The sequence below is a fragment of the Anopheles merus genome, unplaced genomic scaffold (genome assembly GCF_017562075.2).
Source record: "Anopheles merus strain MAF unplaced genomic scaffold, AmerM5.1 LNR4000036, whole genome shotgun sequence".
NCBI classification, from domain to species: Eukaryota; Metazoa; Arthropoda; class Insecta; order Diptera; family Culicidae; genus Anopheles; species Anopheles merus.
Window position 1 is genome coordinate 49612 of NW_024427616.1, and position 19153 is coordinate 68764.

At 40.8% G+C, this 19153-nt stretch overlaps 1 protein-coding gene across 1 annotated transcript in view; it reads left to right on the top strand.

Moving 5' to 3' along the window:
* The window catches only part of LOC121601187 (muscle calcium channel subunit alpha-1-like), a gene marked incomplete at its 3' end in the record, with an annotated part of 135057 nt that overhangs the window by 18885 nt on the left and 97019 nt on the right, over window positions 1–19153 (top strand). The window contains exon 3 of the mRNA XM_041929988.1: window positions 4275–4520. Coding sequence (XP_041785922.1) covers window positions 4275–4520 — 246 coding nt within the window. The remainder of the gene's footprint in view (window positions 1–4274; window positions 4521–19153) is intronic.

Below are 19153 nucleotides of genomic sequence, written 5' to 3' on the forward strand. Positions count from 1 at the left end.
GGTGCGATCGCGCTGCAGCGGCACAAAGGGTGCATGTTTGCACCTTTTTCTCAATCTCTGCATTCAACCCAGGCTAAAACACATAGATTCGAGCTAAATCCTTCATTCGTTGTATTCCAGGGTGTCCGCGGTGCAATTGGTTCAGACACTTTTCCCGCTGTTTTTTTTCGTTGAACTAACCGGCCTTCATAAAGTATACAGCCGTCCATCAAAGTTAGGGAGTCACTCCTCATTTTAAAATTTGTTAGCGAAGTATTTTGATACTTCCTTTGTGGCCAGCCTGTCTGAATATACTCAGATACTTTTCTCAATGTTGGACATTCTGTTTCCTTCGCGACTTCTTCAAACCTTAGAGGCATCACAGTTGTTACATTATCTATAATCTATCTATCTATATCACGGTCTACCTCGATACTTGCACTAGATAATCTTCTTCATGTCGTGTATACTTCGACATCAAATCTTCTTCATATCGTGTATACTTCGTGATTAACCGAGACAAGACATCTACGTTCCCAACTTTTCAGTAGGAACGTACTCGATGTTGAAGTCGTATAAAAGTAGAATTAGTGCCCAGCGCTGCAGCTTATTTGCTGTATACACCGGTGTACCGGTGTGTGGCCCAAATATCCATAGCAACGGAGCATGATATGTCTGTATCATAAACTTACGATTAAACAGCATTCTATAGAATCTTGTTACTGCAAATATTACAGCAAGTCCTTCTCGATCAGGTTGGATATAGTTCGTTTCTGTTTTTGTTCAACTATTATTTCAGCAGCAGCAACTATTATTTCCTTGCTCGGATCGTAATGAGTCAATAGCAAATCATAGCCCAGTATTTGCTTAAACATCTCAAACGAGTTCTGACATCGAGCTGTTCGTTGCCACGATTCCTTCTTCAGCAACTGGTCCAATGAGTATCTCAAATTTTGCATTTGTGGTACAAATTTCCCATATAAATTTACAGCTCCTAAAAAAGAACGAACATTGGTTACTTGATTTGTAGGATACCCCGGGGCAAATGTCGGATACCCCGTAGCAAACATCTATAAGTAAGGGGGAATTGGCCGAAAAGGCATTGGAAAAATCTCCTAACACCAAAAACGATGGCATAAAACACGTATATATATATATATATATATATATATATATATATATATATATATATATATATATATATATATATATATATATATATATATATATATATATATATATATATATATATATATACATAGTCGCAAGTTTTTTAGTTGGGTACTAACATTAGCTAACATTTAGCTGAAGGATGTTGGGAAAAGGCTGAGCACTACCCTGTGAGCCGTAAAAGTAAGAAGGACGTCGAGTTAGCCTCCGTCCTTTGAGTATATTTGTTGAACATACGTATGAAAATATAGTTATTAAGTTTTATCATTTTACCCAAGTGTCCTGTGATATTAGTGAACAATTAATCAGAAAATAGGGGACATTGTTGTGTCTAGAACCTTACTAAGAAAAGTTAAATACTCAGAAAAAATTACAAATGGCAAATGACACAAAATGCGAGGGTTGGTGAGGTACCTCTCGCTCTAATTTGTTTAGTTTTCTCGCTTCCTCCTATAGCGATTCTGTCGAGCTGAGCTTTCACGTCCCTCACCACTGATCTCCTTCCTACCCCTCGCCTAAGATCGTCTGACGTCTCGCCTGACACCTTTCGTTGTGTTCTGCTTGTGTGGTGCTCTGCGGCTGCTGTCAATGTAGAAGTTAGGTTGTGTGTGTAAAAAAAACGTGAACAGTGTTGTTGGCTGATCAAGTGTGGTAAGTTTTGTTTAATAATTAAGTTCTTAATTTTACGTAAGTAAGTGCCATTTTAGCTAAAGTAAGTGGTAGAAGTCCTCCCTAATGCGTGCTGGCTCCGTCGGAAGCGGTACGTGCATGTACCGGCGTAGGAAAGTGGTGTGATGAACAACACAGCATAAGACAGCATTTGGGACATATATATATATATATATATATATATATATATATATATATATATATATATATATATATATATATATATATATATATATATACAGGCGTCCCCCAAGTTACGACGATTCGCAGATACGACGATTTTGATAACCGTTACACACAAATTTCCAAAGACAACTACCCGATATTGAATATCTATATTGTGTAAACGACTTTTTGTGTAAAATTAATACATTATCGAACATTGTTTCAAATAAAAAACACAATATCATTGATTTCGACTCTTCAACTTCGGTTATAAACTTTACATTGAGAGGTTGCAAAAATTACAATTTTCACTCAGAGCCCTAGTCAAATTTTGTAATTAAATAAAGAGAAGGGGACATGGGACAGGGCGAGGGGGGGGGGCGATGGGCATGTGTGTGGTATGAATGTGTGCAAGCGATTTATGGACTTTTGATTAGCTCCGACTTGAACTCGTTGCACCAACGGATCAGACTCGCTAATGCTACAAGGCGGTTTGTCAAAATATGCTCAGTACTAAACCACCTGACTTCCTATAACATGGTACAAAGTGTGCTCGCACAGTACAAAGTGAAGCACTACACGAAATTAGCAAAATATGCTTGCACTGTGCAAAGTGTGCTCGCACTGTGCGAAGTGTGCGAAACGTCCGGACTGTGCTTGCACTGTGCGTAAAGTGCGCGCTCTATGCGGAGTCTGCTCGCACAGTATGAAGTGTGCTCGCACTGTGCGTAAAGTGCGCGCACTGTGCGGAGTGTGCGAAAAGTGCCCGCACTGTGCAAAGTGTGCGAAAAGTGCGGAGTGCGCACGCACTGTGCGAAAAGTGCGCGCACCGTGCGGAGTGTGCTCGCACTGTGCGAAAAGTGCGAAGTGCGCGCACAGTGCGGAGAGCGCGCACAGTGCGAAATGTGCACCGCACACTGAGATGTGCGTGCGTGTACGCACAGCACACTCAATTGTGCTATTTTACCCAACACTAGTAGGAACTGACCCTTGAACCAACATAGGTGAATTGTGAGACGACACCTATCTGTAAGTCACGACTACGTGGGTTGTGATTGTTTATTGGTAGGGCCGCTGATGTTGCCACCATCAGTTTGGTTTTTGCCTCGTTTATCTGCAATCCGAGGTTATCTGCTGCCTGTTCGATCCCTTGATAGGCTTCTGCTACAAAGGAGAGCCGATGATGATGAGAGCTGAGACCAATGATGTCTATATCATCAGCGTATGCCAGGATCTGGGTTGACTTATAGAAGATGGTTCCCGTAGTCTCCAACCTCGAGTCGTGGATGGCCCTCTCTATAGCCAAGTTGAATAGGAGACAGGCAAGCCCGTCCCCCTGGCGTAGACTCTTGGTGGTAGCAAAAGACCCTGAGAGTTTTTCATCCACCTTCATCTGGCAAGTGACGTTGGTCATAGTCATTCTAGCTAGCCTCATCAGAATGGCCGGGATTCCAAAAGAGTTCTTATCGTCGTATAGTTTTACCCTGGCTATGCTATCATATGCAACTTTGAAGTCACTTAATAGATGGTATGTTATGTGTCTCTATTTTTCCCAATATCTGCCACATGGTGAATCTTGCCTCGATGGTATGGCCGGTATGATTTATCAACAAAACATAGTGCGAAACCATAATTAATGTGGGCGACTCTCAACCTCAAAGAGATCGTGACGATAATGTGTTCATGAGCCGAGGGAAGGTCAGTTTCCAGTTGATGGAAACTAATTTTTCATAGATTATAGGTTTTTAGATTATAAACCAGATGGATATTAATTAAAAAAATAAAGATTTTTTCCTTATTTCCTTATTTAAGGAACAATTCTTTTCACGCGATTTGAAAAAAAACCAAAATAAAAAATGTTTTTAAGTTAACGACAGCTCAATTGCTGTCGATTCGGTTAACGACTGTCGCTAGGCTATAAACGATCGTCAATTGAACTACTCAAAAATTTTGTTCGTATTTGACATTTCTCTGACGAGAGTCGTAACGACTGTCGTCAGCTGCATTGACGTTTATAATTTGACGATCGTATGTTGCTAGCAGACCCATACAAAAATTAACGATAACGATAGTCGATATGGTTTGCGATTCCACCCATTGTTTAATCTAGATAATTTATTTAAACCTTCTCTGTTTTGTTATGAATTGTTCTTTTTTCTGTATTACATTGTGTTATCATGATTTCTTTGGATACATGCTTTAAGTTATGCAGCAATAATTCTCGTTTTTTAAATCGTATGTTACAAGTAAAGATTCTAATTTTAAATCGCCTAATAATCTTTCTCTTACAGGCCTTTTGAATATCTAATTCTTCTAACGATTTTTGCTAACTGCGTTGCTTTAGCAACATACACACCTTTCCCAAACGGTGATTCAAATTCAACTAATGCCATGTTGGAAAAAGTGGAGCACATCTTTCTTATAATATTTACGCTTGAGTGTGTGATGAAATTGATTGCTTATGGATTCATAATGCACCCTGGAGCATATCTTCGAAGTCGGTGGAACATGTTGGATTTTACGATTGTTCTAATTGGGTAAGTAAAACAAACAAAGAATAGTTTTTATCAACAGATTTAATACAATTGAAGGAAATATATTTAAATAAAATCTATTTTATTCATCAAGATGTTTGTTCATACAGCGAAGCACAGCTTCGTAAACTTCGAGGACAAGCAGTTTATCACACATATCGCGTTAAAGATTGCGAAGGTTTTGAGTTATATTCAAATATTTTATCTTCCGGTAAAATGCACAAAAGATTGCTAACTAGAAGGAGAATTTTGGATAAAGTCTTGCGCGTTTCTTTCTGTTTTAAAAGCTACCAATAATTACCAATCTTGTAAGGACGATTTGCCAGAGAAGAAAAGGACGAAAAAGCCTTTTCGCCATCTATTTATTAAATCTAACACGCTAGTGATGTCAGCGTAAATAAGTTAAAAAATGAACGGATTTGTTCCGCTCCGCTTCGAACTACTTGACTACAGCAATTGCTCTAACAGATTCTTTTTTATCCATTTTTCTTCAAACCGAGATATCTTTTTTCAGGGATTCAGAAAACTTTCAATTGCGCTGTGATTATTGTTCACGGAGTTCTATAATTAAAGCTGCTGAAATTGAATAAAATAGAAAATTTCACTAGAAATAGAAATAGAATTTTTTTTAGGATTTTGTATTAACGATGAATTTGAAGTTCTCAGTTTTTTACGGAGTTTTTCTTTTGTGCAGAAGGCTTGCTCATCTACAACCATAGTGTGGCATTCCTCAAACAATTCCTCTAGTCGAGTCTAGTCTAGTCTAGTCTAGTCTAGTCTAGTCTAGTCTAGTCTAGTCTAGTTGTAGTTTTACGCAATTTTCCCATACAGGTATAGCATAGGTTATTGCGGGAACAATTTTCCGTTTATATACTGCTATTTTGTTATTCAGTGATAATTTTGAACTCTGGTTGATAAGAAGATATAACAACTGCGTTAAAGATGTTCATCTCTGTACAACTGTTGTTGTATGTTGTTTTAAAATTGATTTCTGATCTAAAGTAAACCCTGAATACGTTACTTCAGATAACCAGGAAACCAAAACCCTACCTATTCTTACTTCATTTCCTACAGGTGGGAGCAGTGCTTTTCGCCATATATGTGGTATAATAATAGCTTGGGTTTTATTTTGATTAATCTTTATTTTCCATGATGATGCGTATTTTATAATTGTGTCAACACAGCGCTGAGCACTTTTCTTTAGTTCGACCAGACCTAGCCCTGTGGTGACGATAGCAGTATCGTCCGCGTACAGGAAGAGTTGACCATTGTTTGGTAGTGTAGGAAGATCAGCAGTGTATAGCAGATATGAAAATGGACCGAGTATAATGCCCTGAGGGACTCCAGCAGGGATGTTCATGATGCTTGATGAGGTTGAATTTATGGTGACTCGGAAAGCTATGGATGAGTTTTACAAGATATAGAGAGACCCCATAGCTGATCAGTTTGTGTATGATGCCATTATACCAAACATTATCAAAGGCCTTCTCTACATCAAGTAAGATGGCAGCGGAGGATTTAGCAGAAATAATATTTTGATTCATGGTATTATGTAAGCGCAGCAATTGATGGATTGTTTAATGGCCGGGACGACAACCGATTTGCTTGGCTGGAAGCATTTCGAGGCTCTCGACTGTGTCCTTCAATCTATTGCAGGTAAGTCTTTCAAAAATCTTAGCCAATGCACAAAGTAAACTTATCGGGCGATAGCTACTTGTGACGATGGGATCTTTTCCACGTTTGAGATTTGCAATTACTTTGGCACGTTTCAAATCACTTAAAAAGTAGCCTTTCGATTAACTTTTTGACCATATTTTCGCATTTTTATGTGTTTTTTTATACCATAGTGCCATTATAGGTACGCGAAACAAATATGTTTCAAAGTGGCCGTAGTTATAAAATTAGTAAAAACCGGACATTTTAGATTTTTTCCTAAAAGGTCAAAATTCGCATATCCAACTGGGTGAAAAATTGACTTCGAATCAAACACACTCTTCCTGGCTCGGGTAGACGGCAGTCTTCATACAGTTTTGTCAATATTTTTATCCCCCATATTTATACATTTTTACGGTCAAATTATATAAGAAAACAATATTATGGATGTGATTCTTACTATCTGTAAAACTTAGAGGCGTTTACAAAACCTTTTTTGGCTCGATCAGACGATTGATCGAGTCCGTTGCCAACGGGCTGGCAGTACCACCTTTTAAAGACGAGGAAAAACTTTCGACACTGACACACCGATCCTTTTCGTTTGAGATCTAAATAGCAAGTGTTTCTTCTTCTTCTTCTTTGGCTCAACAACCGTTGTCGGTCAAGGCCTGCCTGCACCACTTGTGGGTTTGGCTTTCAGTGGCTAATTGATTTCCCCCCCATAGCAGGATAGTCAGTCCTACGTATGGCGGCATGGTCCATTTGGGGATTGAACCCATGACGGGCATGTTGTTAAGTCGCACGAGTTGACGACTGTACTACGAGACCGGCCTAAGTCAAGTGTTTATTCATTTCTATAATCAGAGTTTTTATACTATAGGCTTTACGTTCTAACGTGGAAGAATATTTGCCTTCCTTTTCACGCATATCCCGCTTGGCAAAGAGTAACTCATTTTGATGCCTCTCGCTACCCCTGGCCTTAGTTTTAAAGGAATCATGCAACACACTCGCACTCCACTACCCCATCCCATGGAAAAACGCTCCCACCATCGAGGTGTTGACCAAAATTTCGCTGTGTGCATGAGACACACACTCGCACTCCTCCAGCCCTCCATAGCCGATCGCTTCCACCGTTGCGAAGATGGAAGAATTTTTGCTCTGAGCGTGAGACCCTGAAGCGCAAGAGATGACACTATGTGTAAAGACAATCATAATTCGATATGGTCAAAATGCGTCGATTGTCGTTTCATTTATCTGGTAATGATGTTTTCACTTCATCATAATTTTAAACGTTCACAACTAGGCTGATAACAATATTTGAAATGTAAATCAGAATAAAATCAATTCATTTGAAGTAAAATAAATTCCATTATACTCTATTTTGACAACACTTGTACATGATCAACACTTGTACATAGTGCCATTTACTTTGTGTTCTTCACTCTCGCGCTGTGTTGCGATCGTTCGAAACTCATTGCCAGAACGAATGCAAATTTCATTTGGGAAGGATCGGTGTCGGAAGATGCAGTGAAAATTATGAAATGTTAATATAAAAGTGATTAAGTTAATCGCGAAAGATGTCAACGCAGGCGTAAATGCAGTTTGTTTTGTTACATGATCTACGGGTAAGTGCATGCATAAGAAGAAGAATCATCCTAATGATGTTTGTGTTCTATCAATCGTATTGTTTATTCTTCTATTATTTTCCATCACACCTAGCTATTTCATTACCAAAGCTCCTGATAACAGATCAAAGCAGATGGATCGGGCATACAGAGTCGCCGTTTAACTTAAAATATCTTCGTGATCGGTAAGTTTTAAATAGTAGTAGTTTTGTTCACCATTCTAATGCTCGATTTATCTTTCATTCCTCAGGCAAACACATCAAACAGCATGTTTTTTTTCAACAGCACGCACCATCGGTGGAGCAAGCAGCTAACGTTTTGTTCGCCCAGCACGCACCATCAAGTATTGAATGATTGACAGTGTGTTGCATGATTGACCATTACCAGATAAATGAAACGACAATCGACGCATTTTGACCATATCGAATTATGATTGTCTTTACACATAGTGTCATCTCTTGCGCTTCAGGGTCTCACGCTCAGAGCAAAAATTCTTCCATCTTCGCAACGGTGGAAGCGATCGGCTATGGAGGGCTGGAGGAGTGCGAGTGTGTGTCTCATGCACACAGCGAAATTTTGGTCAACACCTCGATGGTGGGAGCGTTTTTCCATGGGATGGGGTAGTGGAGTGCGAGTGTGTTGCATGATTCCTTTAAAACTAAGGCCAGGGGTAGCGAGAGGCATCAAAATGAGTTACTCTTTGCCAAGCGGGTGTTTGTGTCGCTAGCCTTTTCCCTTTTCGCCACGCCTACGCATTCTTCTGAGAGGTTTTCTGGTTCTGTTATGTGTCAAGCGTTATCCTGAAGAAAATGTGATCCCTTTTTTATTGCTCTCTGTGGTGAGAACAAATTGTTGCATTGATTGCAAGCGTTGTGGTTCTTTCCTTTTTGGCATAACTGTACCTAACACTTGAATTCGGTGGTGCATGTCCCGGATGTATTGCATCATTGACTATACTTGAACTTATTGCTTTTCGAATTCATTATCTGGTTAGTGTTATTAACGCATCTACGTTTGAGTGATTTTTAGGTTTAATAATTTTACGGCCGTGAGAAAAATGGATGTAGAATTTTCTTACGCTTCTCGGAATTGGTCTAGCTTGACACACGTGCATGCTGTAATCCTAAGTTAACTGTTATAGGTTCGAAATGAATTGAAGTAATTGACTGCTAAAAATTTAAGTAAAAAAAACAGATGGCCCTACTTGAAGGGTTTAGGATAATAATATATTTGTCTCCTTGATGGTACGTCTGTTCTCGAGTACGTTTGAATTATCATATTTTAGTCTGTTTTATGGTTAGAAAGAAATATAAAAAAAATCTGGATTGTCGCGTTCTCAACACTGTCTATAACAAAAACAGCTTCAAAACTAAGTTCCATGTATATTATACACAGTTTTTGAGGTATCTTTGTTTACCAACACTATAGTAGCCCAATAAAACGACTTTAGGAACCATACCACCATTATAGGTACAACGAAGTCGTTACAACAATATGCTTTTTGTCGTAAATTTATAGTATTTTATGGTTGTGATTGCGAAGATAAAACATATTCCAATTGCTATGTATTAAAATATGCATATATGTACCTTCCTGACACTTTAAATCTATTAAAGCACATATGTATTCCTACAAATTGCACAACTATTGATACATTTAGCCTACCGGTACTGAAATTGTATTAATATATACCGGCATATCGGCTCCAAAAAGCGTACCGACCTTAAAAATGGTCCCGAACTCACACCAGAACTTACACTGAGCCCATAACGTTCATGGAACTGATCCTGACCTTATGCAGATCCTTCCGGTACTGGAACTGAACCCCATACTGATCGTTGAACTGATGAAAATTCCATGTCAGTCATAGAACAGATCCTGATTCTGAGCCCTGATACTGTTCCCTTTTATATTTCGGAACCTGAATAGTACCTTAATCTGACTCACTAATTGAACTATCCAGCCCAGTTTTTCTATTTTTATTTCTTGTTGCACCGAGGAATCCCGAGGCATATCGTCAACTTGGTCATCTTAACAACATGCCCATCCCATGGACCCTCGCCCTAGGATTGACTATCCGGCAAGGATCGACTAAACTATCGAAAGCCTGTATAGGCATGATCCGTCACAGTATACGCTCGGTAATCTGCACGCACGATAATCCGCAACTCGATAATCCGTATGTTTGACAATTAAATTAATGAGGTGATCAGTGTTCGATCAAAAGAAATGAACTATGATTAAAAATATAAATATCTTTCTATTTTTTTAATTATAAACTTTCATGAAGAACATGAAAATATATGTAATGTAACAATTGACTTATGAACTGCGACAAAAATAAGAAATCACGTCAAAACGTCATTCGATAATCTGCACTCAATCAAGTTCGGATTACCGAACGGATACTGTATTCATAAAGAATGTTATTTGTTTCAGTCACTTTTTCGTATGAATGTTTTCGATACGTTTTCATACATTGGCATTTACAGTAGCGGCCACCTAAAGTAAGCCACATATCATTGGACTTCTTATTGGAAAACTTAATTTTCAAACTGATACGTTCCATGCCTCTGTTGACACAAATTTATAGTTTTTTGATTGTTATTTTTTGTAGTAACCTCAATAACGTGTTCATTGAATAACGTATTGATGTGCAGTGGATTAAAAAATTAGGGTGCCGCTAACACCGACAAACCGACGTGACACTGGCGTTACAAAAGTGTCCATAAACAAAAGTACTGTCATATACCAGTGAGGCGATCAGTTCTGTCAAAGTAAGCTCTGTTCACTGCTGCTTCGATGTAAACAACTTTTCTAAATACAAATTGCGAAGCAAGTGTGAGGCAAGATTTTGTGAGAATTATTGGACAAAACACCCAGGAAAATCATTTTAATAGTTTCCAAATCAATGCAAAAGATGTGAGAAGTACATAAAACAATACGCATTGGAATTTGCGAAGAAAAACAAAAAGGGGATTTAGCAGTTTCTTCTCTGGGTCAGTGTAGTAAGCGAATCATTATAGAGATGGCGCTAGTGTTTAACGTATTTTCATTTGAAATAAGGAGACAACTTTTGAAGCTCATTTTGTTCGAAGTGTCACGTCGGTGTGTCGGTGCCGCTAATACATATACAACATGTTTAGATCCAATCCCAATTACGTACTTAAAACATACGATTTTTGAAATGCTCACTTTTGCTTTTGCTTTTGCCATTTTGTGTTTTTTGTGCCCCTTAACTGTAAGATTGAACTATAAAAATATGATTTCGCTCATGGTTCGAATTCCATTTCTACTCTTTTTTTCGACTTATGATTCATACGTTAGGTAATAAGTAATAGATGCTTAGAACATTTTCAATGGAAGTTTTCCCGGTCGCAAATTTCAAAAAGGTTTCCAAAAACGCCGTCAAAATTTCATTTTATTATCCTGAAACTGGTTTTGAAGTATTGAATGGAATTTGTATTTGTGTATGAGACAATTGTTATTGTTGCGCCAAATATCAAATTTTAATAGTGAACATATACCCTCATATAACCATTCCAAATGTGTAGTTCTAATATTAACATCTATATTGTTATAGAAAAGAATGATTCAACACTGTTATAGCCTTTCTTGATCAATTAACTAAATTCGCGTTTACTTGTAAACTACTTTATTTACTCTTCCCGCCCCACATTTTTCAGATTTTGCTTCTAATTTGACGTGTCCTTAATTATAACGTGGTTGTTCTTTATCAACACCATAGTACGGTGATAGCATCACATGGTAGATATAGCCATCACTCTTGATAGATACAGTCAGAATCTTTTCAGCCCTCTTGGGCACGTTACAGTAAGCATAGTTTCATTGTGGATCATTCTGCAGTTGATGCTGATCCGGCTGAATGCAGTGCGCACGGTTGTCTCACCTAACGCGTAGTATGTTGCAGTCATGTTGCGCAATGAACCATCTTTCCCTTTAGTGCTTTGTTCCGGAAGGACATCTTGAAATAAGTAGTTCTTCTCGCACGCGAGCAAATCGTTACAAATTCAATTTTAACTTTCAAGCCATCAACATCCGCTGCTTTCTTGCTCGGAATTTCAGCAAGGCTTTTTAGCATATGGCCGCTTAGGGTCTCTCGGCTACATCCACCTCTTATTGTCATGCATTTTCCTTGTCCCGACTCAGTCAATATTGCGGAGTAGTAGATTTGAGGGAATAGTAGATATGGGGCGGTCCCGTGGTACGTGTTCGTCAACTTGAACGACTCAATAACATGCCCGTCATGGGTTCAAGCCCATGGACCGTCCCCCCATAGCAAGGATTGACTATCCGGCTACGTGGCAATGAATTAAGTCTCGAAAGCCTATACTATACGGCATGTCCGCATAGGACGTTACGCCAAATAGAAGAAGATTTGAGGGAGTGTAGTATGTAGTATTCGAGGTGCTTAAGCACCAATAATGAATATGGTGGGCTTTATTAACGATTCAATGAATTGGAATATCAACCATTTCACCATTAAACTATTTTGCATAGTTTTCAAACATGTTTTTTTTAATATTGCCTTGAATATCCTGATTTATAATGGGAAGGGGTATGAGATGGGACACGTTATCATCAGGTGGCTATTTTGCAACTTCAATTATTTAAAAAAATCATTATATCCAATATCATGTGTTTTCAAATCGGTTTGGGTAAACAAAAAATCTAAGTAACCATTGCCCTCATTACCCGCGGGCTGGCAGGGTGGCATGGAGCAAGTCCTTTCGCAGCAACGCGCGTTGCTAAGAGAGCTCTGCTCTCACCGCTTTCTCTCTCTCGCTGAATGTTTACTCTCACGATTTTCGATTTTATATATAGTGAGAAGACTAGCTAGATGGCCCGGTTACAGGGTTTTGCAACGGAAACTCCAAGATACATACATACTCCAGGACAGTAACAGGGTTATTAAAACTGACACAAACTTCAAACAATCAATTTCACTTCGGGATGCATTTATAGTAAACTCATTGGTCTAAGATGATGACGCTCCATCGTGCTCCAAAGGTTTTATTTGGATATGTCTCATAACATTTTTCCGGACGTACGCTTGCAGTGCCTGCAAATTTTCCATGAAACGGTGAAGACTAAGAAAAGTAACAACAGGAGTACATTGAACGGACATCGGTAGCTGAAACGTAATGTGTAGCGCAAATTGTACAATAATAAAATGCATTTTATTGATGCTGCTTTTTACCTGCAGTTGGTAGCATTACCAAGCAGCAATCGCATAACGGAACACCGGTGTTTTCGTTTGATGAAATATGATCAATATATTAGTGTCTGCCAGACGAAAAGTAAAAAATAAACATAATCCGGAAAACAGAAGGAATAATGAAGCATTATTTTACTCACAGGAAAAACTAATACCCGCATATCTCATTTAAGCTTTGATAAACATAAAGGAAATGTAGTAGCATTGGAAGCGTAAGAAGAGAAGTGTTTTTACTGGAAAAAATATATTGATTGGGTGTTGATTTTATTTACAATCGACTCAGGATCAATTATACCGTCCTCGATACAAAAAACCTAATGAGAGAAAGATAGTAGAGAGCAAACGGGGTTAATGATTAGAGTATTAGATCATTAAAGCAGTATTCATTCCAGTTGCAGGTAGTCGAAGCGAAATGTAAATACAGGGTTTTCAATGATATTATTGACGTGTTCAACGAGTTGTTGATTCGTTCGGGCATATAATTGACACTTTCAGCGAGATATTGAATTGTTCGGAAGCAGGCGTTGACGAATCAACAACTCGCTGAACACGTCAATAATATCATTGAAAACCCTGTAATATGCATTGCAGTGTTAGTTGGTTTGACAACAGTTGAAATAAATATTGCGACAGAAAGGGTTGATTTGAAGATACCGGTACTTACATGGTTAATCGCCAACTACTTCCCTCACCATGCGGCAGATCTTGGAGAAGATGACTGAATACAGACACGACACATACCATCTCTTCATCGACTTCAAAGCTACATATCATAGCATAGCCAGGGTAAAACTGTATGACGCTATGAGCTCTTTTGGAATCCCGGCCAAACTGATAAGGCTAGTTAGAATGACTATGACCAACGTCACATGCCAGGTGAGGGTGGATGGAAAACTCTCAGGACCTTTTGCTACCACCAAAGGTCTGCGCCAGGGGGACGGGCTTGCTTGTCTCTCATTCAACCTGGCGCTAGAGAGAGCCATCCGTGACTCGAGGGTGGAGACTACGGGAACCATCTTCTATAAGTCAACCCAGATCCTGGCATACGCTGATGATATAGACATCACTGGTCTGTGGCTCTCCTATGTAGCAGAAGCCTACCAAGGGATCGAGCAGGCGGCAGAGAACCTCAGACTCCAGATAAACGAGGCAAAGACCAAACTGATGGTGGCAACATCAGCGGGCCCGCCAACAAATAATCAGAATCTACGTAGGCGTGACGTGCAGATAGGTGAACGCACTTTTGAAGTCGTCCCACAATTCACCTATCTGGGATCAAAGGTCAGCAACGACAATAGCATGGAAGCTGAGTTGTGCGTAAGGATGCTGGCTGCCAACCGGTCTTTCTACAGCCTGAAAAATCAGTTCACCTCAAAGAACTTGTCGCGACGGACGAAGCTGGGACTATATAGTACCAATATAGTTCCAGTACTCACATACGCCTCTGAGACATGGACACTGTCCAAATCTGACGAAACCCTCTTAGCCGCGTTCGAGAGGAAGATGCTCAGAAGGATACTTGGCCCCGTATGTGTGGAAGGACAATGGAGGAGCCGCTATAATGACGAGCTATACGAGATGTACGGCGACCTCACTGTCGTACAGCGTATCAAGCTCGCCAGGCTCCGGTGGGCTGGCCATGTTGTACGCATGGAAACGGATGACCCAGCCCGTAAAGTCTTTTTAGGCTGTCCACAAGGACAGAGGAGGCGTGGTAGGCTCAAATTGAGGTGGCAAGATGGCGTGGAGGCGTCCGCCATTAAGGCCGGGATAACGGACTGGCAGACGAAGGCGCGAGACCGTGAGCGGTTACGGACACTCCTGAAGCAGGCCAAGACCGCAAAGCGGTTGTAGCGCCGGAAAAGTAAGTAAGTAAGGTATTGTTGACGGTTGTGGTCCGTCCAACACTACAGCAACAGGCACAGCTGAGACATTCGGGACTTGCTCGACTAATGCTGTTGCTCCAGATGAGGTAGAAACAGTCTGGGCCATGCGTTTTCGGGCCCTATACAGTGCCTGTAGTTTACTTTTATGTCTTGCTTTCCTTTCGTCAGGTGTCTCTTCCGGAGGGGTTAAGTATCGAGCATTATCAGACGGTGCTGGAGCTGCTGAAATTCAATTAAAAGTAGAGAACAAATCATTAAAGAAGTGGTACGATGTTAACAATTAAATATAGTAGATAATACCTGATATTGATAATCCCACCAGTGATGTTGTTGACGGTCGTGGCCCGTCCACCACTACAGCAACCGGGACTTGTTCTACTGCTGCTGTAGCTCCAGATGAGGTAGATTAAGCCTAGAACATGTGATTTTGTTCTTGTCGTTTTCTTTTGTGTCTTTCTTTCCATTCGTCAGGTGTGTCTTCCGGAGGAGTTTGACAGTTAAACATACAGTGAACCCTCTCTTATTTGACACCTCTCCAATTTGAGAAACCTCTCTTATTTGAACATTTTTCACAGTCCCTTGATTTTCAGTACATTTTTGTCCCTCTAATTTGGAAAACCTCTGAAATCTGTATCCCTCTTATTTGTGTATGGTGTTGCCATAGTTATTGAAAGATGTATGCTTAAATTGGCGATTCTGTTCGCAGTTTCCTATAGCAACAGTTAAGGCTGCATACTAAATGTTCTGTTTCTTTCTAGTTTGTATGTACCTTTCATTCACTTTCAAAATGTTGTACTTGGTATGCTTTCCGTTTGGAGCCTGCCATTTTCTACACTTTCGTAACTGTTTGTTTTCGTAACTGCGGAAATGTTTTTTTTTTTGGAATCTATAGCCTTCAAATCTTTGTTTTAACCCAAGAACTGGCTGCCACGTAGGTTTTTCTTGCTTCTTTCTTCGTGCTACGCCCGAGTAAAACCACATACAATTTCTACGATATTTCGTTAAAACTTCTAGGCATACTGGATTTTGTTATGGAACAAACCGTCAAATTGTGTGTCGTTGTATTGGTGAGAAAGAACACACTAAGCCCACCTGATATATACACTCACTTTGAAAATGATACTTCTTAAAGCATCGAATTCTAGATCCACGCATTCATTCGACAATCACGGAAAAATATAATTTGACACGATGATATTTTTCGGCTACAATCATTTGACTTTTTGATTTTGCCGTACGTCAAGTGAGCTAGATCTTCATCGAAAATGGGTCCTTTTTCGTGTTTTCGCGTGAATTTCTATACTCCTGTAAGAGAACACCATTTTCCTGGTGGACTGAGTGAAAATATCAAGTGGTCCAATGGCCAAGTATCAGTAAATGCATGATTAAGCAGTTCTGGCGTCTCATGAAAAAATGTCAAATGACATTCATTCTACATTTTTTGCAATCATGTCATCGCAAAAGCATTGATTGTTATTGCACAAATGATTGTCGCTTTTGGAAAGTCGTGTCATGGTAACCATGAATATCAAAAAATGATTTTAACTGCGAATATCATAAAAAAATGTCGACACTTAACAACACTGGGTGCAGGAGGCCATCTTCAAAGCAACGATGGAAATAACGCCTGCTAAGTCCGCTAAATAGAAATACTGGCGTTGAACAATGAATGTACTATGTCGGTGTGTGTGTGTGTGTGTGTGTGTGTGTGTGTGTGTGTGTGTGTGTGTGTGTGTGTGTGTGTGTGTGTGTGTGTGTGTGTGTGTGTGTGTGTCCTTAGATTTTTATTTATGAACATGAAATTCAAACAACAGGATGAGAGGATTCTGCTGCTTCTTTTTTTTTTAATTTTTGTTTGTCGATATGAGGAAGCAAGAAACCAGAGCAACCAATAAGAAACATACCCTCACCGTAAAGGCGTCCCCGTAACAGCACCTCCGTAACAGTCCGCTGCGCAAAGCGACGGAAGAAATCATGCCGTTCTGAGAATTTTATCATGCCATCTCTTTCCCTCCAACGGCAAATTTGTCAAGCAGCTCGTCGAGCTACCCGTCCCTGGCTCTGCCTCGTACCCCTCACCTGAACGCGCTGCCGTAGGTTTGGATGTGTTGGTGCATCAGACGGCCAATCGCTGTCAGCCGTCGTCCGTGCTTTTCCCTCCATAGCGCCATCTCTTTCTCGCGTGTGGTCAATGCTCGCGAGCTGTGGCGCCTAAAAATGCCGTTAACAAACATTGCGGCGATGAAGTTGCATTTTTACAAATCAAACCAAAAAATCGCAATGAGTTCAAACACTGAAATATAAAAATGACTAAGGAATCGCTAGTTTACGCAGGAGGGTTTGCTGTGCAACGCGCAGAATCCTAATCCGCATTAACACGTTCAGTCCGGCGCTGATTTTCATGAGCTTACCGTTCCGCCGGCATCTAGAACGCAAGCTGAACCGTCAGCGCATGGGTGTGTACGTGCGTGTGTATGCACTTTCGCCAAATGTGTTTTCTTCCGGAATATTATGGTCCATCGGTCAAAACAGGAAGGTGTTTATGACAGTGGCGAAAGGACGAGTTGAGGTCCATGTAAATGGTAACTGATGACCGCGAGGAGGGGGTACTGGCACACAGCTGTTTGGAGATTGAACAGTATAATTAAATCAGGGGCGCGGGGGGGGGGTGGCCAAGGGACCCCTACGATCATCGGTCACAGGCCTTAAAATTGTTGCCGGCATGGGGGAGGGGGAGGGCTGTGCAAATGGTTCTCCAGCCACGGGGCCCCAACGACATGATTCATGATAACTAGTCCAAACCAACAAGCCACCAGATTCTGGACGGACAGGTGCAGCACCATACGCGCACCGTAATAAACAAATCCAGAATCCTCTTTTGTATGAATTCAATTCAAAATGTTGTTTCCACTTGCGTCCGCTAGCTGAATTAGAAATAAATGTGCAACATATCACACGCACGTTTGCTTAGATCGTGTGTCTTTTTAATACCCCAACAGCAGAGCCGATCGCAAAGATGCCAATGCCAATGGTTGTATTGTCTCTCAACATCGAAAATGCGTGGTACTTTGTAGCCGCAGCGGATGAAAATGTACACATCAGAATCAAATAGTTTTGGGGTTTCCAAACGCACGCACACACACAATGACACAAACACGCGCGCGCAAACTCACACACAAACACGCACGCGCAAACTCTCTCTCTCTCTCTCTCTCTCTCTCTCACACACACACACACACACACACACACGCGCGCGCGCACATGCATGAAAGCGCGCACGCCAGCACGCACGCACGCACACACACACGCACGTACGCGCGCCCGCGAGCATGAAAGCGCGCACGCCAGCACGCACCCACGAAAGCACGCACGCGAGCACGCACCCCGAAGTCGCGCAAGCACGCACTCCCCCCCTCCCCAACACTAGACCACCCCCCCCCCGCATGATCGATTACGGCTACCTTATCGATAGAACGGTTGGTTCAGCTTTCTTGTAGCATCCTCAACCCTAGCGCCGGGCGGGGAGGGGGATCGCGACATGATAGAGTGAACGGTCACTTTCCCCGCGCTGTGTGTGTGTGTGTCGTGGCCGAAAACTCGAGACAGATTTAGGCATATTTTAAAAAAAAATATTTTATTGCCACTATACACTGTGCTACATGATGCATAGATGGTCGTTGAAGCATCAAACATGTTCAAATTAAAAAAATATTAGATTAGTGTTAGACGTTCTCCTACGCTTGTTTTAAGTAGGCTTCTTCACCCTCAATTGGCAGGGGCATCGAATGGTCTCATCAGCAGCGGCACGAAATAAAATAAACCATCAATACACCGATAACACTTTAAATCCCAATCCAGCTTCTCCCACAGCGCCTCAAGGTCACACACTGATTAATAAATGCTAACACCCACCAATAACAATACACAACCGCAATGCACATATATGAATCAACGCATACACCACAACACCCAATCAGCTGGCGGCAGGAAGGCACGGGCAGAAGCGCAAGTAAGGCAAGGCAGGTTGAGGGAGGGAGAAGAAGCGGACGAAAAAATGGACGCCAATAATTTTAAATTTTTTGACCGTTTTTTTTTGCTCCACCGCCATAAATAGTTCGTCCATTTCGCCAACAGATGGCGCTAACCCTGCGCAGGAATCGCTGAAGTCCAGCGCGGGAGACCACCCGCTGCGCAAAGCGACGGAACAAATCAAGGCGTTCGGAGAATTTGATC